The sequence below is a fragment of the Lampetra planeri genome, chromosome 66, assembly GCF_965212315.1.
Source record: "Lampetra planeri chromosome 66, kcLamPlan1.2.h2, whole genome shotgun sequence".
Taxonomy (NCBI): Eukaryota; Metazoa; Chordata; class Hyperoartia; order Petromyzontiformes; family Petromyzontidae; genus Lampetra; species Lampetra planeri.
The window spans coordinates 1,235,509-1,260,609 of record NC_136172.1 but is presented as its reverse complement, the minus strand read 5'-3'; the positions used below and the strand labels follow the sequence as shown (position 1 = coordinate 1,260,609).

At 47.9% G+C, this 25,101-nt stretch overlaps 1 protein-coding gene across 1 annotated transcript; it reads left to right on the top strand.

The window, feature by feature from the left end:
• Positions 1–1,916: 1,916 nt before the first annotated feature.
• Positions 1,917–19,540, top strand: LOC144737263 (endonuclease domain-containing 1 protein-like). The gene is made up of 3 exons (XM_078619983.1): positions 1,917–2,026; positions 15,351–15,672; positions 18,397–19,540. Exons 2-3 carry the CDS (start codon positions 15,373–15,375, stop codon positions 19,390–19,392), a joined length of 1,296 nt encoding a protein of 431 aa, XP_078476109.1. The 5' UTR covers positions 1,917–2,026; positions 15,351–15,372; the 3' UTR covers positions 19,393–19,540.
• The last annotated feature ends 5,561 nt before the right edge of the window (positions 19,541–25,101 follow it).

Here is a 25,101-nt window from a genome sequence, read left to right as displayed (position 1 = left end):
CCGCCATCCGTTTTATCAGCCCCCCCCCCCCCCCCCGTGTTAGCGCCCCCTCTGACAGACATCGATAAATCGTTGGCTCACCGCTGCACGGGGTTATTTCACACACGCACACATGCTAACGCTAATGCTACGGCGGCAGCGAGCACGCGCGCGCCCCTGCCGGCGATCAATTTAACACACACACGCGCATAAACACGTACGAGCGTCGGCGAGCGGTTTTAAAGAACTCCGCCCCACACCCTTAATATTCACGCGGCACGGCTCTACGGATGCGTGAGCGTCAGCCGCCATTTATGTTTTAATACATGCGCACGCCTCGTCGTTACTGCTATTGTTGTCGCGCGAACATGCGCAAGCGTCAGCGAACGATTTTAACTCAACCCGCCCCTGCCCCAATATTCAGGCAGCACGGCTGCACGGATGCACGAGCGTCGGCGGCCGTTTATGGTTTTAATACATGCATGCATCACACATACACTCAGATTACGACCCACACAGAAATCACACCGCACCGATACTCTGTACTAAAGTTTATCAATGACGCAAATACACACTACCTGGGGGGGAATATTTAGCGAGAAGAGCTTAGCCTAGCTCTTCCTACGAACCCAGTCACTCAAACGTCCTACCGTGTACAGCAAAGCTGTACTCACAGCATCGCATGGATGCTGTGAGAGTCGGAGGGAGGAGGACGAGAGAAAACTTTACCTATCGCTGCCTCGTAGCAGCACTCACTGGCATCACATGGTTGCTGCGAGCGGTTCGAGGAGGCAGGACGGCAGGGAGTGGGTCTTGGCGGCCCAGAGGTTGAAAACGAGACTTAAAATTGTCCTGGGCTACTCTTTTCATTCTCAAAACTTCCAAGGCCCAGGGTGATGTCGTATCGCTCAGCCAATTGTGCGCTTACTTGTGCCGTCGTCCCTCTCGACCATCTCTACCGTGGCCTAATCCTAGTCCCCGGCGGCGGTCGCCGACCACCAATTGTCCCTTGTTGCCCATTATCTGGAAGGTCGCTTGCGCTTTTCCTGCCTAATATTCTGCCCTCTGTCCTCCCCCTAATGTTGGAGTAACTCATTGCGGTTGGCCCAGGGGACCTTTTCTTTCTGCGCCCATGCAATTTTAAATCAATTTTAGGGGCATCACAATGTAACCTGTCCTGCGAGGGTCAGCCAAATTCTTGGCACCGGGAAACCGTGGGACTTTCCGTTTAGGGGCCCTTCGGATTAAAAACCCGATGTGCCAGGCAACCCCCCGCCAGGACACTACATGGTTGCAAGTGTTGCTCCGTAGTTGTGTCACCACATAACCACCTGTGATCGTCTCAGGCCGTCACCTGAGATTGCAGAAATAATCTTAATACATATGTTTAACTGCTATTCTTTGGATCTTTCGGTAAAGTGAAGTAGATAGAAAAAAATTAAATTAAATTAAATAAATAAACGACAACGCTTTTGATGACAACACACGCGATCGACATGAGGAGGAAAAACTTTCCTACCTCTCCCCTCTCATCTTATTCTACTCCCCTCCACACATTTTCCTACCTCTCCTCTCTTATTTCAATGTGCTCCCCTCCACAGATTCTCCTATCTCTTGTCCCCTTTTTGCTCCTGATCATGGTCGCTTGTGTTGTGATCAAAATTTCGTAGTTTTTATTTTATTTACTTTTATTTTTCTATCTTCGTGACTTTACTGAAAGAACCAAAGAAGATTAATGCTTGCAGTCACGAAGGTTTTAAGTCAAAATGTTTAACTGCTTTTTGTGTTCAGTATGTGTTTCTTCGATTGACATGGTTGGCTATGCACGTTGCGAAAGAAGTTCAATATACATATGTACACTATAACTCAATTTACAATTATTTAAAAACGGGACGTGAAGCCATATGGAACCGCAAACAGACAGAAACTCATTGGACGGTGTCCTCATGGTGCGGTTTGGAGGAGGAGCTCACTGTGTATTTAATGCCGTTCTGGGAGTTGGCCACTTTCAGAAGACAAGCCCCGGATTCCACACGACTGCTGATAGGTGAGATCCTCACATGTCTCCAAAGTTCATCCATGGACTCATCCCTCTGCAAGTCTCCCCCTCTCATCTCACTCGACTCCCCTTCTCCATGCACTCTCCTACCCCTCCACTCTCATTTCACTACACTTCCCTCCCCCACGCACTCTCCAACCTCTTCCCTCTCATTGCATTCTACTCCCCTCAACAAATGTTCCTACCTCTCTCCTCTCATCTCACTCTACATTTCTCCACAAACTCCCCTACCTCTCATCTCATTCTACTCCCCTCTACACGTTCTATTACCTCCCCCCCTGATCTCACTCCACTCCCCTCCACACATCCTCCCACCTCTCCCCACTCATCTCACTGTACTCCCATCCACACAATCTTCTACCTCTACCTGCTCATCTCATTCTACGCCCCTCCACAAACTCCTCTACCTCCCCCCTCATCTCACTCTACTCCCCTCCACATATTTTTCTACCTCTACCCTCTCATCTCACTGTACTCCCATCCACACAATCTTCTACCTCTACCTTCTCATCTCATTCTACTCAACTACACAAACTGCCCTACCTCTCCTATCTCATCTCACGTTACTCCCCTCCTCACATTTCCTACCGCTCCCCACTCATCTCGCTGTACTCCCCTCAACACATTCTTCTACCTCTCCCCTCTCGTTTCACCCCATTCCCCTCCACGCACTCTCTTACTTCTGCCCTCTCACCTCACGCTCTCTCCTACCTTTGCTCAAGTGAAAGAAATATGCCCCCAGTAACCTTAAGTTAGCGGATATTAGTAATGGTCTAAAGGTGTATGTTCTGTGCATAAATGACTACGTTATCTCTATATATGAACATGGGTGATGATGTGATTGCCAGGTTACTTTTGTACACGTTGAATCGTGACTTTGTTAGAAGGTACCAATTCTAGATTTAAAGCTTTCGCGACTGCAAGAATTCATACTCTTTGGTGTTTTCGGTAAAGTCACGTAGGTAAAACAATCAATATAATAAAATAAATGAAAACAACTAAATTAAATCACGACGTTTCGGAGGCAACACAAGCTTCCTTCACCTGATCACGACGTTTCGGAGGTAACACAAGCTTCCTTCATCAAGCTTCCTTCATCAGGTGAAGGATGCTTGTGTTGCCTCTGAAATGTCGTGATCAGGTGAAGGAAGCTCGTGTTGCCTCCGAAAATTCGTGATTTAATTCAGTTGTTTTCATTTATTTGATTGTATTGATTGTTTTACCTACGTGACATTACCGAAAAAACCAAAGAGTATAAGGTACCAATTGTTCGTCATTTTAAAGTAGATAAATCTCTCGTTTAACGTGATAAATGTGTACCTGAAAGGTTTGGCGTTAAGTGAAAGCCGTGTGGAGCGAGGACTTACTGGTGACTGAACCATGTTTGCACTGTAAACATACGTTGTAGCTATCCTGAAAAAATAGCTGAGATGAGGCTGTGTCGCGGAAAACTGTATCATTTATTGTAATGTTTCTAGATTGTAAGCTTTCGTGACTGCAATGATTCATATTCTTAGGTTTTTTTCGGTAAAGTCACGTAGGTAAAAAATTAAAATTAAAATTAATAAAAGTAAAATAAAATTTAAAAAATCACGACGTTTCGGAGGCAACACAAGCTTCCGTCTTCAGGTGGAACCGTCACAGCCACGACAGCTGTATCAAGTAAATGAGAGATTACAAGAGATACCACTCCGTATATATAATGGTTGAGGGGGGAAGGGCCAGGAACGGCACACTTTTTATCAATATGGTAAGGTGAGGCTTAAGACTAAGAATAGACTGTGGGCTCTCATGAAATTGTCTTTTTCGAGACAAAGGTGCTCCTGGCTTCCATCAAAGGTTTGTACACGAAGCCATACAAATATACAAACACAGACATAATTTCAACCGTGATGATGGTTACAAACTGAGTAATCATTGGAAAGATGTGATTAACCATGCAAAAAAATATTTAACTACACTTATTTGGACCATCTTATTTGACAGACAACTATTACAGGTTACTGATAGACAGCCAGTTTTGTTTTACCATGTTTAGTTTTTCTTTTTTTCACACTTTTGTTATGTAGGCTAGGCGTTAGTCACAAACCGCACCTCTCCATAACAAAGGCTCAGTCTTTTGTTATGCAGTCTATTCTTAGTCTTAAGCCTCACCTTACCATATTAATAAAAAGTGTGCCGTTCCTGGCCCTTCCCCCCTCAACCATTATATATACGGAGTGGTATCTCTTGTAATCTCTCATTTACTTGATACAGCTGTCGTGGCTGTGACGGTTCCACCTGAAGACGGAAGCTAGTGTTGCCTCCGAAACGTCGTGATTTTTTATTTTACTTTTATTAATTTTTATTTTAATTTTTACCTACGTGACTTCACCGAAAAAACCTAAGAATATGAATTATTGGAATGTTTCCTCACGCGTACTGTATCGTACTATTCAACCATGCAGCTCAATAAATTAGTTCGTCATCGAGTGCTCAATAACCGCTTTCGAATGGGCATGTACTACGTTATAACGTGCACATTCCGCGTTCTAAGAGTGCGCGTTTCTTGTCATAATGGACGCGTTCTGCGAAACGTTTTCCCTCATAAAAGAATAATCGTACTGTAAATAGAATTGAAAGCAGAAGGAAACGATTCATTATGTAATGCACTGGATATATAAAATAAGAATAAAGTAGAGTTGTGAATTGCTCACATCACGGGATATTATTTAATTATTAGCAAGTTATACTTTTACCCTTGTGTATCAATACTATGGGACTACAATTATATCCCGCACCCCCGAAGTGCCACATACATACAGATACAGTGTAATGTCTTTCTTAGGAGGACAGTTGCACTTGCACTCTATATACAACTTCGTGCATACGTGCACTGTAGTACCATTTATGTGAATAATTGGCACTTATTCGAATCATCATTACTCTTTGGTTCTTTCGGTAAAGTCACGTAGATGAAAAAATAAAATAAAAATAAAACAAATAGAAATAAATCACGACGTTTCGATTGCAACACAAGCAATCGTCATCAGGTGTGACAACCACAGCAAGAATCAATTTGTTACCGAAGTGGGAGAGATGCCGGAGTTAAGAGGGTTTATACTGGTAGGAACGAAATGGACCAGACCACAACAGATTATATCGTCCGTCCGTCCGTCCGATGTACGATTAGGTGTAGCAACATCGCCCCCTACTGACATTCCCTTATCATTCCCTGAGATTGCTTTTAATTAAATAAAAATAAAAAATTTAATTAAATTAAAATACAATTTTACTCACAGCGCCCTAAAGCCTACAGCTAGGCCTAAAGCCTCGAACTACGCCTATCACTCTCCCTTCGTATCGCACCCCCGCGTGTGTGCAAGGGAGTTAATGTTTAACAATGTTACATTCCCTCATGTTTTTAAATAGAAACATTTACATTTAAAGCTTTTACATAAATAAGTAAACCATTTCAATTACAAATTAACTCACAGCGGCCTAACGCCTACAGCTAGGCCTAAAGCCTCGAACTACGCCTATCACTCTCCCTTCGTATCGTACCCCCGCGTGTGTGCAAGGGAATTAATGTTTAACAATGTTACATTCCCTGATGCTTTTAAATAGAAACATTTAAATTTAAAGCTTTTGCATAAATAATACAAACATTTAAGTTTAAAATAAACTCACGGCGGCCTCAAGCCTACAGCTAGGCCTAAAGCCTAGAATTAGGCCTCAACCTCTCCCTTCGTATCGTACGATTCGCTGTAGCAAGATCGCCCCCTACTGCAAACACTTGCCAGGACCCTACAAAAACTTTTAGACTCAGTGGGCCTTTCCTGGCTAAACAAGTGTAATAATACATTATTATTCTTTGGTTATTCGTTACTACCAGCCCACCCCGCAGGGTCCTGTTATAAGTCAGAGAGGGCGGTGAGGGGGGAAAATGAGGAGAGGGGGAGCGTTGCGTGTGCGATAATGACTGGGAACATGAGACTGGGCAGGGGGGGGCTGTAAGTAACCTGGCGCGGTGTCAGGTGCGGAGAGGAGAGCAACACGGCGACACGATTGCCGTCAAGACAGATGCTGGAGCTCAAAAGAAAATAGCTGCACTGCTGAACGTTGAGGATGTAATTAACTCGGTGAAATAGACTAGTAACCCGGTAAATAAGATGGAACAACAATGAACCGTTACATTTTACTTGGTTAATAACATATTTCCAATGATTGCTCAATTTGTATCCATCGTCTCGGTTGAAGTTATCTATGTTTATATATCTGGATGGCTTCATGAATACATCTTTGATGGTAGCCAGACGGCTTGGAAAGCACCTTGGTCTCGGAGAAAACAATATCATGAGAACCCACAGCGTTATAGCAATTGTCAGCCACGGCGGAGGTATTAGTCCTGCCGTGTTTCAGATCTGCCTTGTGCTCGCGAACACGGTCCGAGACATGTCGTTTCGTTTCACCAATGAAACAATCACCAAAGGTGCAACTTAGTTTGTAAACTCCAGGATATTGCATGTCAGGAATGACATCCTTCACAGATGGGATTAGATCACGAATTTTGTGTACTGTACTGATATGGACCTGGATCTCGTGTTTGTTTAAGATTTTGGAAATCTTTTGGTAACGCCTGCTGGGTATGGTAACGTGATGGTTTTGATCGGCGTCTCAGGGAGTTGTTTCTTCATGGTTGGAGAAACAGCTTTGCGGATAATGTGGTGTTTGTCAGAAAACTTAAAATCTAGAATGAATCATCATTCACTGTAAAATTATGCCTTAATTGCATATTCATAATCATTTAAAAAATAATATTAATTTCGTCCAATGACATTGCCAAATAGTCGTGTTTGTTACAGCAATTTGCATTGTGAACAAAGCTTTTGCATTGTGGATGAAACATGTGCAGTCTGCTTCACATTCAAATGCTAAGATCTAGATGTACCTATGTGTAACCGACATCATGCTCCGAAGTTGAGCCGCTACATTTGGCTTTAATGTAAAAATCGTTACCCTTTCCTTGGCAACGGTGTCCTCTTCCAAATCACAGATTATATCGACATTAGTAAATATAATGATAAAAATTTACATTTATAAGATGCAAATCATCCAGGGATCTCAGTTCGCCATGCACAAAGTGAGAACATATAAACACAATACTACAATGTAGTCCTGAGTCCCCTGGACATATGTAATATCGTTGAAGACTCTTGGACGCCAGGGTTGGAGGCACACGTATTTATTCCGCGTCAGTTGGCACAACCACGGACATACAACATTGGAGGGGGTATCGGCCCCCCTCACCCGGCTAGCTGGGGATACACTTGCTAGCTATGTCTGACCTACCTCCTAGTCCTCCCCTAACGGGCTAGGGGAGGCTATCTGGCCCGACACTGGTAAGTCGGGCTTACGGTACCCGGAGTCCCAGAGCACTGGCTCTGGCTCTCGGGCCCACGCCGCTGGCTCGGTCCTGTGCGGCCCTGATAAGGGCGGCGACCCAGGGGAGTCCAGGGCTCTATCTAGACGATCTTCGGTCTTCACTGGTTTAGCTTTAACATTGTTCCCCGAGCTCTCCGGCTCATCCCCTTTTATACCAAAACCCCCCGCTGAGCGGTGAGGCCCCGGGGGATCACAACTCCGGGTCAGCCCCCCAGGCTGCCCGGTGCGGACGTCGTTGAGAGCACCTCCCCGTGCACTCACGAAGCCCCGCCCACTGTGTTTGTTTCCCGTGTGATCCCATGTATACAGCCCCCCCATAACACCCCTACATCACCCCCCCTGTACAGCTCGCAGCCGTCCCGACTGCAACAAACGACAATAAAAGTTTATTTACCTCTCGATCCCGCGTGTGCCTCACAATTGTTTCAACAATAACGATAACGAGAACAACAACAAGAACCAGAAAAGCAAGAAGGGAAAATAACCCGACGCACCCCCCCCCCCCCCCGAATAAATACGAATTCCGTAAAACCAACTTATATACAATTTGCAGGGAACCACAGCACACACACAACACACAGCGAACACAACATACGTACAATCCAATGTGCAAGGAACACACTACCCACACAACACACAGTGAACATAACATGTGGAAAATATTTTTTTTTCTTTTTGGGCATCACAAGAGTCTGCGCATTCTTGCGCGCGTCCTTGCAGCAGGCCCGTCACACGGGGCAACCCTGGATGGCGGGCTGTCGGGTGGCAACTGTCCATTTCCGAGTGAGTCTCTTCTCGATGTCGCGAGACCCTCGGCATCCCCAGTAGGGGTTGTCGGGCGTGAGCCCGTCACTCCTGGGGCACCTGGGGGCGGGACAGCCGGCAACACGTCAGGCGAGAGCAGCGGAGACGGACCCTTTGAGTCGGTCGACCCCCCACATGTTTGGCCACGCGTGTGTGAAGTGGGACTTCGTACCGCAACGAAGGGTTTTAATCTGGAGGGGTGCACAAACCACCGGCGCTTCCCCCATTTGATGCGTACGCACTGAGGCCGCAAAACCTCAACCACCTCGACAGGGCCCCGCCACGGCCGCACCAGTTTAGAGGAGGTCGCGAGTGGTACCTGTGGACAGTGCAGCCATGCCTTGTCCCCCGGCTTCCACTGTAGCACGTGCGCCCGACCCAGTCTGAGCCTCTCATTAGCTTTCTGACGGAGGTCGGAATTTTGCATGGCAGCATCTTGTGCCTCTGTTAATTTAGCAAGGTTAAATTTAACATGGTCGGCCAATTTAGTTTTACCCTGCGGCGCGGGGATCTGCAGCTGGGCCCGAACAGGTGGGTCAGGTTCGCGGCCATACATGAGGAAGAAGGGGGAAAATCCCGTTGCCGCATGGGGGGCCATTCTATATGCTGCCAGGACCCCTTGAATTTTCAGGTCCCAATCGGTCTGTGAGTCCAAAACCTGCTGTGACAACATCGACGTGATGGTTCGGTGCAGACGCTCGACCATCCCGTCAGTTTGCGGGTGATAGGGAGAGGTACGAATTTTTTTCGTGCCCAGGAGCTCACAGACTTGTTGGAGTAGTTTGCCGGAAAAATGTTTGCCCTGTTCGGTCAGCAGCCGCTCCGGAGCACCTTTGTCCAGGACGTATCCCTGGACAAAGGCCTCCACCATGGCTGCTGCCGACTGGTTGGCCAGGGGCCAGGCCATAGGCCAGCGCGTAAAGTACTCCACCCGGTCAACAAATATCTATTGCCCCTGGGGTGGCGGGGAATGGGCCCAGAATATCCAGCGCGACAAGTTTGTTGACTCTGGAGACTTTGATAGATTGCAAAGGCGGGTTAGACTCCCGTGCTGGTGGTTTCCGTTGCGCACACCGAGGGCATGACCCCAACAGATCCGCGACATCCCTTGTCATGCCCGGCCAAAAAAAATCAAGCTGGAGCAAGGCGAGGGTCTTTTGGGTCCCCAGGTGGAGGAGGCGCTCATGAGCGGCCCACACCACCTTACCCCGTAACCCAGAAGGGACCACCAGCCAGTGTCGATGGGATTTCCCGTCCCAATACATTAGCAGACCCTGGACCATTTCCCATGCGTCGGCATCACCCCTCCCCCGCCCAGCATCCCCAACGCGACGACGCAACGCGAGGAGGGAGGTATCCTCCATCTGGAGGCGCCGCCATTCAGTGGCAGGCAACCCCAACAGGGAATCCGTTCCCTGTTGTGCGATCGAATTCGTCATCGACGTTGCGTCGTCGGCGGCCGCCAAGACCGAAACAGATATTTCACCCGGATGCCTGCAACGACCCGACCCCAGGAGGCATGCGCATTCGGGGGTGGTTGGCATGCGCGACAGAGCGTCCGCATTGGTGTGGCGAACGCCCTTACGGTACGTAGTTTCAAAATCAAAGTCCTGGAGAATCTCCAACCATCGAGACAATTGTCCCGATGGTTGTTGAACTCGCAGGGCGTACTGTAGTGCCGCATGATCTGTACGGACGGTGAAATGCTGACCGTACAGATATGGGCGGTACTGTTGGATGAAATAGACAATTGCCAACAGTTCCCGACGGGTGACACAATATCTTTGCTCCGCTGGAGACAACACCCGACTACCGTACGCGACTACCCGTTCTATGCCATCAACCACCTGGGAAAGCACGCCCCCAATACCCGTGTTGCTCGCATCGGTGTCGAGCACAAAGGGTTTAGAAAAATCGGGGTAAACCAAGGGAGGAGCTTTAACCAGAGCGTCCCGAAGGGAGCGGAAAGCAGCCTCCTCCTCCTGTCCCCAATGAAAGCAGACCCCCTTTGACGTCAAAGCGTGTAGGGGCTTCGCAATCGTCGCAAAATCCGCAACAAACCGTCGGTAATACGACGCGAATCCAACGAAACTCCTGACCTCTCCCACAGAGGTGGGAGTCGGCCAGGAGCTGACGCACTGCGTTTTGGCGGGATCGGTAGCAATACCTGAGCGTCCGACGATGTGTCCCAAATAACGCACAGATTCGCGTAACAGATGACATTTTTGGGGTTTAAATTTTAAATTAGCAGCCCGCATTTTGAGGAAAACCGCCCGCAACCTCTGGAGATGTTCGTCAAATGTTCTGCTAAAGACGATAACGTCATCCAAATAAATTAAGCACGAGTCCCATTGCAATCCAGCCAAAACCAATTCCATCAATCGCTGGAAAGTCGCCGGCGCCGAGTGGAGTCCCATCGGCAACCGGTTGAATTGGAACAGGCCGTGCGGTGTACGGAATGCAGTTTTAGGCTTTGAATCATCGTCCAGAGGAAGCTGCCAGAATCCCGAAAGCAAATCCAATGTGGAGAAGAATCGCGCTCCCGCCAAGGCGTCCAGCGATTCGTCAATCCGTGGGAGCGGGTATGCGTCGGCAACAGAAATTTTGTTGAGGCGACGAAAATCGACGCAAAAACGCAACGAGCCATCCTGTTTCTTAACCAGGACGATCGGCGCTCCCCAAGGGCTGGTAGAGGGAGAAATGATGTCGGCGGCTAACATGTCATCAACGGCCGATTTGACATGGTCCTTTTCGGCGGGACTTAACCGAAAAGGATTCTGGCGTATTGGCGCGCTGTCACCTGTATCAATATGGTGACGCAGCAGATGAGTACAGCCCAAATCGAATTTGTTTCGACTGAAAACGTCGGAAAATTCACGCAGCAATGTTTTAAGCTTTTGACGCTCTAAATCCGACAGGTCCGTCGATCCCGCACAAAGCACCTCGAGCCACCCTTCATCGGTGTCCGAATGTGGTTGCGGCAGAGGGACAGTGCCTACGTGATTCGCGACAGGTTCCTCACAGGGCACCGGCGTTGCGTGAGCAAGCACGGTCCCTTGAGGAACCACCACCGTCTGCGACCCCACATTGAGGACCGCGATGAAAGGATCCCCGTCCCCTTTGACGATGGTCTGGGCCGGAATAAAATGAGGTCCGCTAACCCCGGCCCTAGACGGCCCCAGCAGAATTCCCTGGTCCACAATGCCTTTAGCGAAGGGCCGACGAAGTTTGAGAGGCACCAACATTTGTGCCCCCGGTGGTACGCGTACCGTTTTAACGACGAACGCCGGTACCGTTGCGAACGCCGTTCGACCCGCAGTGGGGGACGGCAGAAACGCCATGCGTCGGCCCGACGGGAGCTCAATGCAGCCCTGGTCGATTAAAATACGAATCGGCATTTTTCCCAAGAAGTCCGTCCCCAGCAGGCACGGAACCGCCAGCGAGGAGGAAACAAAAATCTGGCCAGACAATTTGATATCACCGATACAAATTTGCGCTCGAATCTGTCCAATGTTGCCAAGTGAGCCCCCGTTAGCAGCATAGAATGGGACGTTAACGGGCAGTAAAGGACGGCTCTGGACAGGGAGAATATTGTAAATTAGTTCCGAAATGATGGTCGCCGATGCTCCTGTATCGACCAGGATGCGCACCTCAACCCCGTCAATGTGCCCCACAACGGCTGACGACCCCGACGATGCAGCCACAACGCGATGGGCCAACACGGACCACTGCCTGGGTTCGATATGAGTCCCCATAGTGGTGCGTGTTGGCGCGACGGTGCGCAATGTCGGCCACCCGTTCGTTGCGGTGTGCGAGTGTGTGACGGGTGTGTGCGTGGGCCAAACATGAGGGGTGCCGCGACTCGCCGGGTTATGTTGATGGAGCTTGGGAGGAGGGCCGGCGTCCTGTCGAGGCGTCGTCCCGCGCTGCCGAGGAGAGCGGCACCCCGAGGCGACATGGCCCCGGATGCCGCAGTTGTAACAGCGCGGGAGCGCAGGCGACGATGATGGATGGTCGAGGCGGCTCGATCCGTCCCGGCCCGCCCGTACTCCCGCTCTCTGCTGCAGTTGATGGTCGATGGCGCAAACTTCCTCCGCCGGGAGGGTGGCTGCAGCCACAGTACGCCCGGCCGCTGCCCTGCTGGCCTTCCGTCGCTGCGAGAGTAGGTTGGCGTGGAGGAGCCGTGCAGCCTGGAGGGAACCCATTTCTGTGTCGTCCTGTGCAACGACGGCGATGTCCAGGTCGTCCGCCAGCAGGAGGATCTTTTCCGTTACCATCGCGTCCACGCCTTCGTTGTCCATTCGTGGGAAGGCCGTCTTTGCCAGTGCCAGGAGACTCGTACGATACGCCAGGGGCGACTCCTTTGCACCCCGCTGGCGATCATAAAAGAGCTGCCTGCATTCCGACGATGGTCCGTAGACCGCAGCCAGCAACTGCAGCGCCATCTGTAACGTGGAGCGTTTGTCCTTCGGCGCCGATGTAAGAGTGGCGAGGGCGTCACTGTCGAGGAGCGCCGGCAGCGCGCGGAGAGCCTCGGCATCTGTCCACTGTGCCATTTCCTGGTGTGCGAGGAAGCGCCGCTGGAAGCCGCCCCAGTCGCCATCCTCGCCCACAAACTCCTTGAGTGGAGGTAGCCGTTGGTGCAGCGCAGCGGCCGCCATGGAAGCTCGCACTCCGTTGTCCCCGTCACTCGGCTGGGCATCGGCGCGAACGACGGATGGCATCGCTGGTCGCACCAGTGGTGATGCTCTGTCCGCTGGTGATGACGCGGCAGCCACTGTGCGGCCGACGTCGGACCCGAGGTTCAGGCCGGCCACGCCCTCAGCAGCTGCTGCGGCGATGGCGGGAGATTCGAAGTCGGGCCCCGTCGAAATGGCGGGAAAGCGCACCGGTCGTCGGTTGTCGTCGCCCCGTGGCGGTCCACCAGCCCCCAGCCGTGTGATCTGTTCCAGCGTGGCGGCAGCAGCGTACAGCAGCTCCGCCAGTCTCGCGTGAGCCAGCCTCAGTCCTTCTGTTGACGGCTCCCCTCCATCCTGATGCTGCGGTAAGGATGCATCCGGCCCCGGCTGCTCGATGCCTTCTTCAGCCGTCTCGGGCTCCACAACTGCAGCGGTGTCCTCCGCCTCCGGTACCCCGGCTCGAGCTGTCCGGCGCGTGTCCATGTTCGTGGTCGTTCACTTCTGTCACCAGATGTAATATCGTTGAAGACTCTTGGACGCCGGGGTTGGAGGCACACGTATTTATTCCGCGTCAGTTGGCACAACCACGGACATACAACATTGGAGGGGGTATCGGCCCCCCTCACCCGGCTAGCTGGGGATACACTTGCTAGCTATGTCTGACCTACCTCCTAGTCCTCCCCTAACGGGCTAGGGGAGGCTATCTGGCCCGACACTGGTAAGTCGGGCTTACGGTACCCGGAGTCCCAGAGCACTGGCTCTGGCTCTCGGGCCCACGCCGCTGGCTCGGTCCTGTGCGGCCCTGATAAGGGCGGCGACCCAGGGGAGTCCAGGGCTCTATCTAGACGATCTTCGGTCTTCACTGGTTTAGCTTTAACATTGTTCCCCGAGCTCTCCGGCTCATCCCCTTTTATACCAAAACCCCCCGCTGAGGGGTGGGGCCCCGGGGGATCACAACTCCGGGTCAGCCCCCCAGGCTGCCCGGTGCGGACGTCGTTGAGAGCACCTCCCCGTGCACTCACGAAGCCCCGCCCACTGTGTTTGTTTCCCGTGTGATCCCATGTATACAGCCCCTCCGTAACACCCCTACACATACATGGGAAGTGTAGGCCAGGCAAAATAGCTGAGCTTGTAGAGACGACCTAAACAGAGGGGGATTTAATTCGCCTGTCTAACCACGAGTGGACAGGGCATTCCATAGTCTTGGTGCAGGCCATGCAAAAGGCTCCAGCACCGCAGGGTCGAATTTTCTCGGCACGTGGAGCAGATGTAGATCAGCGATGTGTACAGGTGTTTAATCTATTCAATGTCAAGCAGTATGAGGCCATTCAAACTAAACTACTTTAACAAACAAAATTATTTTACCAGGTAAGGCGCACTGAGCTATGTATATTTTTTTAGAAGCGACCTGGCTAACGCAAATTATAGCTCAACAAAGTGGCTTATCACATGGAAATTTATTACAGACAAATACTCTAAACGCATGTTGATTACAAATGTGTGGGGGGGACCAGAGGACCCGGATAAATTTGATGCTACCACGTGGAGAGAAACATGCAAGCCTAAAATATAGAGGCGTTACAGAGTTGGAATCGAACCTACCAGGCGAGGTAGTTAACACTTCGCCATCATGGAGCCCCCTCTCAGCACCGTTTAAGGCATTGTATGTCCAGTGGCTAAACTTTGAATTTGGACCAGTAGGACCAGCATGGCGAAGTATGATGAGGAAACTCCCATGTACGTATGTATGTTGAACTTATTTCGCACCGTATGTAGCCAACCGTGCTAATCGGAGGTGTGGGGGTAGGACAACAAACTAAACACATATAGCAGTTCTAAAGAAATTAGTTTTCATTCTAGATTTAAAAGTACACAGCTCCAGTTGTTTCCTGATATCCGAAGGGAGAATGTTCCAATAAGTCGCAGAAGTGCATCTGGAAGCGCACGATACACTGCTGTGCGCATGTGCTGCAGCGGTGCTCCTATGCGGCAACGGAAGCTCATGTACTTTGACATTCTAATCTCTCTCCATAATCTCCCCCATTAACACAACTGATATGCTTGCGTGTAGGGATGGGACTCCGTTCTAGCTCAGACCCCGCATGCTTGCCCTTGGGTTACACCACCCCTCAAACATATATAACCCCTTGTTGTAGCAGCTCTCTCGCTATGTTGTTCAGCAGTTCTACTGCTGAATGTTTGTTTCGATTGAGGACGATCGCTTGTGTTTGCGATCGAAACGTCGTGATTTATTATATTTATTGTATTTTTCTACCTACGTGCTTTTTGAAAAAGAACCAAAGAGTAAGCTACAAGCCTATTGAGAAAATTTCATGTAGCAGTGTGTAGTCAAGGGGTCAGATTGAAATATGAATCATGTTTTTGTATGTTACCTATTTTTACAGGAACACCGAAGCTTGAAGATAAATGGCGGCACTCCTGCATCTGCTCACACGTTTGGCTCCGCTGCTGTCACTTGCCGGAGCAAAAGTTGTCGCCGATTTTGACAACAACTGGTGTGGCAGCTTTTTTTACAAGAGCACTCAGCCACAAATGCGAGACTGCAACTCATGCGATAAGATCTGCCAGATCTACAAGGACGTCAACCGATTTGCTACCCTCTACGACCATGAAAAACGGATCCCGATCTACTCTGCATACGTCTTCAACGATCAATTTTGCGGCACAGCTCCGAAAAGACCTAGCGCTTGGTTCATTGAGCCACAGGTAACATGCATTTGCATTCAGAAATAGTTCATAGATGAGAATACAACCGAGTGCTCGTGTTTCGTTCCAATACGGGAGAATAAAGAGAAAGTAAAAACGCGTCAAACAGGCATCAAACGATGATTCAAACACTACCAGCGTTTCGTTCTGGTTCCTCATAATCTTTGGTCATACACATGTTATGTTGTAAATAAACATTGTACTCAATCATAACAATCTCACGAGGAAGTATCTTACGTGATAAGTAGCTTACTGTTACACTGGGTACACGAGTGTCACTTCCCTCTTAATAGAATCATCCTTCTAACTGAGGGTTGATGTCTTCAACCTTTTTCTATCCTCCACATCTTCATTGTAACACGCATCCATCCCCTCACATTTTCCCACCATCCAAGCCGTTGTTTCCTACTTTGCCCTCTTCCCCTCCATATTATTCCCCTGCAAAATCACCTTCATTAATTCCCCTACCAAACCTCCCAACACATACCCTACATTCTTCTTATCAATTCCTGAAATAATTTCAGCTTATTTCCAAATTTTCTCAACCACTCTTCATTTCTCCTTCTTACACATCAACTTTCTCTCTCCGTACTATAACAGCACATATCAAAGCATTTTACCTTCTCATCTCTTCCTTTCAAAGTTACCATACTTTGCTTATATAACCCACCACACTCTACATCAAAATCTTCACTACTTTAAACATATCTTACTATTCCTGCGCCTGATTTCAAATGCTATGGTAACTCCTTCACCTTGCAAGAATATTAACAAACCGAACTCAACTTTTGCTGAGACGAGAATAAGGGCCATGATTATAAAACGGATTATTAAACTACCCACCTTGGACATAACAGATGTTTGATTGAGTGCTAAGGATCTTCTTGTTCGAATATACATGAGCAATATGGTTAAGAGCTAGATATCAATGTCGGGGCTAGATCATTCGTATATATGCACTTGCGAGATGATGTGATTGGCAGGTCACTTATGTATAGATGTTAAATAGTGACGGTGCTAGTACTGAGCCTTGAAAGAGACCATTGTTAATCATTCTCATGTGGCTTTGCTAACAGCAAGGTGTTCGCCCTGAAAGAATGGTTGCTGTGCATCGCGTCGATTAAGTTCACAGTAGCATGGCATCTGATGGTGTTGGCCAGCTTCAGCAGCTGAGAGGTCAATCCTTGTTGTGCCAGGTTGCTGTCGACGCTTGAAACTAGCTTCTTTGAGGGTGGTGAAGGAATTAGCAGCAATTACGACCAGTTTGGCATCCCTTGACTCGTTTTGGAGGCAGTTGAGAGTTGATAATGGGGGAAAGTCTGTCAAGCAGTACACTTTATATCAGCCTGGAGGTGGAAGGCAAGAGGGATTTTGTCAAGATGGCGATGACGTTGGATTTGGCTTCCATGCTTCTGGGAAATTGCCAGTCCTGTGCGTGATGGTGAATACTTTTCAAGCCATTGTTCTCCATGTAGTCCCAACTTTTTTTAGAAACTCAGGACACAGGCCATCCCACACCTCCGATTAGCACGGTTGGCTACGTACAGTGCTAAAAAAAGTTCAGCAAACATACATCGTATATCCCATTACCTTGTTGGATTTTGTGACCCTGCGGACCACTTCCACTTCAGCAACAGCGAAAGGCCTCTTTAGGTCTGTTGCTTGCAGTGGCTGACTCGAGGTGATGGTGAATAGTTTACAGAACAGCTTGATTGGTGAGCGTGTCCATTGGCAGCTTTGAGCAGAACAGCAACGTGTGGGAGGACACGGTGTTCTCTGACGTTTTTGGTGGTCTGTGCTCTATTTATGGGACCCTTTTTGGCAGTATCAAGATGAAGTAAACAATTAAAAGGCCCTTTCTAGCAATAATACAGGTATTTAGATTTCCAAAACCAAATAATACGTATTGCAAAATATCAAGTCTGAATTAATCAAACAGAATTGTGCTAAAATATTTGATGAGTTCTTGCCAAACCAAAATTAATTCATGGAATCTGAGATGGGACTGACGACCTGGACTGATGAGGGAGCTTTATTGGGCACGTGGCACGGTTCCCAGTGATGGACCATGCCTACCAGGTTCTCTGTGTAACACGGGTGGAGGAGTCCGAGGAGGACACCAATACGTGTGCTGCATGGCTACAGCAGATGAATGATGAATCTCACACAAAGACATTCACCTCTCCACCCACACCCATTCACTCACTAGCTTACCCACATACTCACCCGCTCACCTGCCTACTTATTAACTCACCCAACCACTCACCCATTCACCATGGGAACCTCATTTGCCAGTAAAAATATGATAATTGTTTTTTTACCCTTCTATCTGGCAACAAAACTGACACCTTTTTTACTCACCCATTCTCGCACTCACCCACTCAGTCACTCACCTACTCACCCACCCAGGGGTGACCACCACGTGTACCACACGGCTCTTGCAGATGGATGGCTATTGCTGAGGCTTGGGCATGAGAAGGTAACTGGCGTGTGAGGTCGCCAAAAGGAACTGGGATGGCTGATGCCTCCGAGTAAATGGGGCAAAACACTGTGTCGCACACTCCTATATTTGATAGCTAAACTGCGGCCTCCTTCACGTGTTTGGAGCAATAAATTATGGCCTTAATTCAGCAGTGGTAAGGTAAATATATTAATATAAATAACAAAAAATAAATATTTTAGCGACTAACATAGACATGTGTTGTTGTGAATTTCTCATTTCAGTTGATCGACCCAAATAACGATGCGAACATGGCACTTCCAAAAGACTTCGAAGGTGTCGAGGATAAGCAGGCGGTGGATGGTGACTACAAAAACACGGCCTTCGACCGCGGACATCTCAACCCGAACTTTTATCAGTGCAATGAAGGCAGGAACGCCACGTTCACCTTGACAAATGCCGTCCCAATGGACGCATGCTTTAACAGAATAAAATGGTACAACTACGAGAAACATACTAAAGCCATCTTACAAAACATGTGTCCCTCACCATCGAAGGCTTATTTAATTACTGGTGTTGTTCCTTCCAAGCTCAAAATCCCTATATCACCAGATGACTGGCTTGAGGATGAACCCAGAACCTTTGACAGAATCTCTGTTCCATTATATGTATGGACTGCAGTTTGCTGTGACCACCTTGACAAAGATAAAAAGTTTAGTTTTGGATACTTTGGGTATAATTTACCCCAATTTGAAATCGACCTATTAACAATTGAAGATCTTGAAAACAAGTTGAAGGTGTATTATTCCGACAACAACCTTGAGCTCTTTGCTGGTAAATGTGTTGGTAATGTTAAAGTCAGGGATAACATTATACAAATAATCAGATTAAAAAATATCAAAACATATGCGCCATCTCTTTCAGCGATCCATGAATCTTTTCCACCAGCTCAACGAGGACTTCCCGAAAAGCGGAAGCGCATATGCCGATCAGGAGATACTTGTATTCACTACTCTCCTTCCTCTTCAATTGTGACTGTACGGGGTATCCCATGCCGATATAATTTCCCCTGTGGCAAGTACGGTCAGTCATATTTCTGGTGTTACACAGACAGTAAAAACAACTGGGATTACTGCTGTGCACCAAATTCATATTGCGGGAAGCATACATATTTGTACAATTGGTGCTACACTGACACGATTCACAAGAATTATGCAAAGTGTACAGATTTGGTAGCACTATATGATGAACTGGAAAAACGCGCCCCCCCCTCATATTAGTCAAGGAGGGGATATTTAACCCCTAAGTTTCAAGCCCTCACAGCCATAAGTATTGATCACGAATATCGTTTTTTTTCAGTTTTGACCTGTATTAGAAAACTAGATAAGGCTTTGACTCACCACCAGTCCATCTGTTAATCGAGATAATGTGACAGTAGAAGGCCAATCATAACTACATTAGCCGTAAAAATGTCACGTCTCAAGAGCAGTTCCCCCTCTCATTACAATGATAGAATAAGAATATTATAAGATCGCAAAATGAATCTCCAAATCTATATCCCTCCATCTACACTTAAGCTTTCGTCCACGTTTTTTATGGAGTGCAGATCGTCAGTAACCCCAGGGAGATCACCGCTTTTCGGAGTTGAGACATGTTTTAAATTATACCGAAGAGTTCAGATGGTTAGAATGTGTTGTCCTCCACGGAAAGAAAGTGAAAGTTTGAGGATAAGGAAATTGACTGAGAAAGTTAGTTTGAATATCAATATTTGAAGTTCCTGTATTTGATGGAGAGTTTGATTCCGGTCGAGGAAGATGGCGAATCAAGTTTAAAAAGAATGGCATATAGGCAAGCTAGACTTTATAATTAGATTAAGGGTGTCATAAAGATTTACATGTTGGGAAAAACCAACACAATCTAAAAGGGCTACATTCCTTCACAAAGATGCAGTTCGTAGAGCCAACATGAATACGAAAATCACTTATGAATTAAATTCGATTGTAAGTAGGATATGAAAATTAAAATAAATTGGAAATGCTCTGTAAAATGTAAAATATGGAATTTTATTTCGGGGGGCGGGGGGGGGGGGTATACATTAAAATACTGATGAATCGCAATGCACCTTGATTTAAGGGCCTAATCATGTGAAGGGGTTAAGTTTAAATCAAAACGATGGATTATAGAAAAATAGCCACCTCAACCAGAAAACGCGCCTTTTCAACTCTTGCATAACAAGATCCGACTACTTGGTTCAGCAGGAAGCAGTCTTCCTATTATGTGATGATTCAGTCAGGCAGAGCAGCTCACAACCTGTGGTCGAGCAACAATTAATTGATTAGTAAGGCCTTGCTGATTAGTGGACGGATATTGCGTGTTAAGGCATTGCTGTCGAGTGATTGACATACAATTATGAATTAACTATAAAGAGGTAAGGTCCACTGAGCAATTTAACTCTTATTCAGAAGCAGCCAGGCCACAAATGATAGCTCAATTAAGTGGTTAATCACATGGAAATGTATCGCAGCCAAATTCTCTAAAGCATGTTTCTAAATGTGGAAGAAAAAAAACAGAGGACAGTGTCGAAAAATCCACACGACGATCGGAAGAGAGATACGGAAACACTAAATATATGGGCGTAAGGGTTAAGATCGAACCCATAACTTTCTGTATACCTTGTGAGTTATTTAAGATCTAGTAGTAATGCATCACCACCATGGTGAGATGTTAATAGTAAGCCCTTGCTAGCTAGTGAATGGACATTGAGTAGTAAGGCTTTGCCATCCTGTGAATGGGTATTGAGTAGGAAGACCTTGCTTACTTTTGGACGGACATTGCGTAATCAGACCTTGCTGTCCAATGAACAGATATGGAGTAGTAAGACTTTGCTAGCTAGTGACCCGACATTGTGAAGTAAGGCCTTGCTGTCCAATGAACAGACATTGAGTGGTACGGCCTTGCTAGTTAGTGAACGGATATTGAGCAAAGCCACCATCAACGATGTTCAGCTCCGTTCCACCCATGGAAACATTGCCAGTTGTTTGACTTAAAATATATATCTGAAAATTGTAGTAATTAACTGTCTAGCTGGGTTGAACAGTGCCTGCGCTGATAACTGCTGATGGTACCAATGTAGTGTGCATCATGTGTAGCTGGGATATCGCACACTAATGTGTACCCTTGTTCCTCCTTCATGCACTCATTCAATTGCTCTGGAAACGTTACGTTATTATGGTTAATGTAGTTGCGATTTTGCCATCCGTAAAATTATGTCGACTAGCAGACGGGTTCGTGTTGAGTTTAAATATACAGTATAGGCCTTTTTTCAAAAATTTATATTAAGAATAATTCTGCCAATTTGTTTTTAATAATAAAACAGGGTGTAGCAAAAAAAAGTGATACAAAACTTACTCACACCTCACCCCACTGCCTCTCACAAGCCACACAAGAAGGCAGCTGGAGATAAGCCAGAAAATGTAATAAAACCCCGGGGCAAAGGGAGGTTAGTGACAATCTGGGAATCTCCACGGGGCAAAGGACCATAAGACACGGTCTCCACGCACGTTCTGGACAGTTTCCCAAACAAATCCTCCAGACCCACTGGCATCTGGAGAAACAGCCTGGTCTCACATCGAAACTCGCTGATACAGACTTTACACCATCCCAGTCGATTATCCACGGACGGCGAGAGCCACAGGGCAAACGGACATTATTGCAACTGGAGTTTCATTTTTAACAACGGTCAAAGTTCGAATCGTAGCGACAAGAATAAATCGACATTATAGACTGCCAGTACACTCTCAGATTAAGAACCAGACTGCAATTTACCTGAGTGGCTTTTATTATTACTTATTTTATTTTACCCTTTTTCGCCTCATATATGTTTTATTATTACTCTTTGGTTCTTTCAGTAAAGCGGCGTCTGCTTAACTCAAAGAGTTGAGCAAGGTAACCAAACACCCACACACACATAACACACATATCGGGACTAATAAGATGACTTCAAAGTTTTCTTTGTCTTTCAAAAAGGGTGGCCATCCTAAGCTGGTGTGTTAACTATTAGCTGATCGTGAAAAGCATTGCTGCCCATTGAGTTACGTAGATACGGTCGTTTAGAAGTATTTTAGGCATTCTTTTTGTTAATTGCCTAATTGTACCAAAATTATTAATTGATGAAACTAAACATTTATAAACATCTCCGTTACGAATCTACACACTCAAAGGGATACTTCTGTGTTCAAAAATTATTTAATCACAAAATCTTGCCCGCGAATTTATTGAAGCCTTAGCCAATTGATAAGCATTTGCTTGACAAGCAGACACACTGCCGCACACCATTCTTCCAGGACATTTTGTTAATTGCATAATCTTACAAATGACTTCATTGAGGTCTGCTTTTGCATTAGGAACATGTTTCTTCATTATTGTCCTATGAATATTGTCTCATTAACTTTTAAGGACTTTTTCCTATCGCCTTATATGCTCACTTTACTCTGAGGAATTAGCCAATTGTTCTGTTACCCAGTTTAACAAACGTAACCATTGAGGGTTAAATGTACGGATCAATGAAGACATCTCCAGGAGTACTGTATTTACATTCCTAGCATAAGCGTTAGCATATTAGAGTGTGATGTTTTTGATATATTAAAGTTGCTTAACACAGAAGAGTCTGAGTGGTGCCTTCCTAAGTTCATGCAAAATAATCTTAATTATAAGAACTGTTTCCTGCGGTAAGATCCGAATTTTGAGACCTGACATAAACACTAAAACATAATAAGTAAAAGTTAAAGCGAGAATCCCAATTGATAATACAACCCTAGACAACAAAGCAGCACCTAATTAGCATAAATGCATGATTTGCATAATTACATACATTAGAATACATTCTGAAAATTACTTATTTTTTATTTTCATTAACAAAAAATGTGTTTTTATAATTTTTCAAGATTTAATATATATGAAGTATAGTAAACTACGGCGGGAAACCACTTGGCGGGTAGCACACTTTATTCACACTTGGGTTGTCACAGTAACACGTGTTGTCACTACCACTCACGCTACACGTTCCACCTGACACGGGTGGTAACTACTGCTCACGCTACACGTTCCACCCGGCTACACACACACGGGCATTCCAGCCCCGTAGCATCCGGGGGAACCTCTAGACCCACCCCAGCTTGGGTACGGATCACGACCACTGGGTCCCACGGCCCGGCCCTCACACGGACGTCCGGCCCCCGGGTCCCAAGGTCCCGCCTCTGAGCCACACAGGGCCCCGGTCCTTACAAGGACAGCGGGACTAGGTGACTCAGGGCCCTATCTCTTCCTCCTCCGTCTTCCGTCTTCACTGGTCACCAACTTCTCCCCGAGCGCCCGCGCGCACCGCCTTATATAGCCCTCCGCTCCAAGGAGACGGAGCCTATGCGGACCGCGATGCGAGCACCCACCCTAGCCGACCAATCATCACGCGCTGCCACACGATCTCTCCTTGTGCCAGCGCACATAACCAATCCCCACGTGCTGCCACACGATCCATCACTGTCAGCGCGCGTCACCAACACACAGCCAATCACCATCACATAACCCATGACCCCGCGCTGACCTACGATCCCTCACCGTCAGCGCGCGTCACCAACACACAGCCAATCACCACGCGCTACCCCCCGATCCTTAATACCAGCGCGTATCACCACTACATCACCCCCCCCCCCCCCCCCCCCCACATAGCTCGCAGCCGGCCCGGCTGCCAAACAACAACAAACCAACAAAACAAAAAAACCCCACTCCCGAAGTGTGCCCCGTAACACAACAAGAACGCAAAACAACAACACAACAACACAACACAACAAGACAACACAACAACACAGCTCGTCGGTACAAACCGACGAGCACCACAATAAAGTTATTCCGAAAAAAACTTGTCCAGTGTCTCCTTGACTACCTATCCCCCTTCCGCACGCTCCTTGAACGGGTGATAAAGTGGTCGAGCGGACGGGGAACGTAGTGACGAGATGCTCCGGCCGCGTCGGCCCGCATCCCCACCCCATTTATTCGGTCAGGAAAAGTTGCGCGACCTAGCGCGAGTCCGCCTGGCCGGTCCGTCGTACGGGACGAGACGGTGTCGACCGTCCGGTGGCACCGGCAGCCCAGGAAGGCACGGTTCGGGCCTGGAAGAACCGGCCGTGCCACGGGGATCCGGTCGCCGGTGGTCGGCAGCCGTCAGTTCCCGGATACCTGGGAGCGGATCAGGCGAAAACATGTGAGGATCAGGTGAAGAAATCCCCCTCCCCGGGTCTTCGGTCACATCACCTGCTCGGTCATCACGACACAAAGGAAGGCCATATGGTGGCGAGAACGGTTTTAGCCGGGAGGGGTGAACGTACCACCGGCGCTTTCCCCATTTTATCTGAACACACTGGGGGCGTGCAACCCGCACGACCTCCACGGGTCCCCGCCATGGCCTCAACAATTTAGGTGACGTAGCCAAAGGAGCATGAGGACAGTGCAGCCAGTCCTATCTCCCGGTTTCCAATCGTGCACGGACACTTTCCGTGCATGCAAGCGCTCGTTGGCGACTTGCCGAGATCTCGAATTAAGCCGTGCGGCCTCCCGTGCCTCGGCGAGTTTTGCAATGTTAAATTTAATATGGTCGGCCAAGTTGGAATTGGGCCGTGGCACGGAAAGTCCCAGCTGAGTCTCCATGGGCGGATCGGCCTCCCGACCATACATCAGATAAAATGGGGAAAACCCCGTAGCTGCGTGGGGGGCCATTCTATACGCGGCGAGGACCCCCGGGACCTGCAAGTCCCAGTCAACCTGTGCCTCGCACACCGGCTGGCACAACATGGAGGTTAAAGTCCTGTGGAGTCGCTCCACCATCCCGTCAGTCTGTGGGTGGTACGGGAAGGTACGCACCTTCTTAGTACCCAAAAGGTTGCACACCTTCTGCAGCAATTTACTCGAAAAATGTTTTCCCTGGTCGGTCAGCAAGC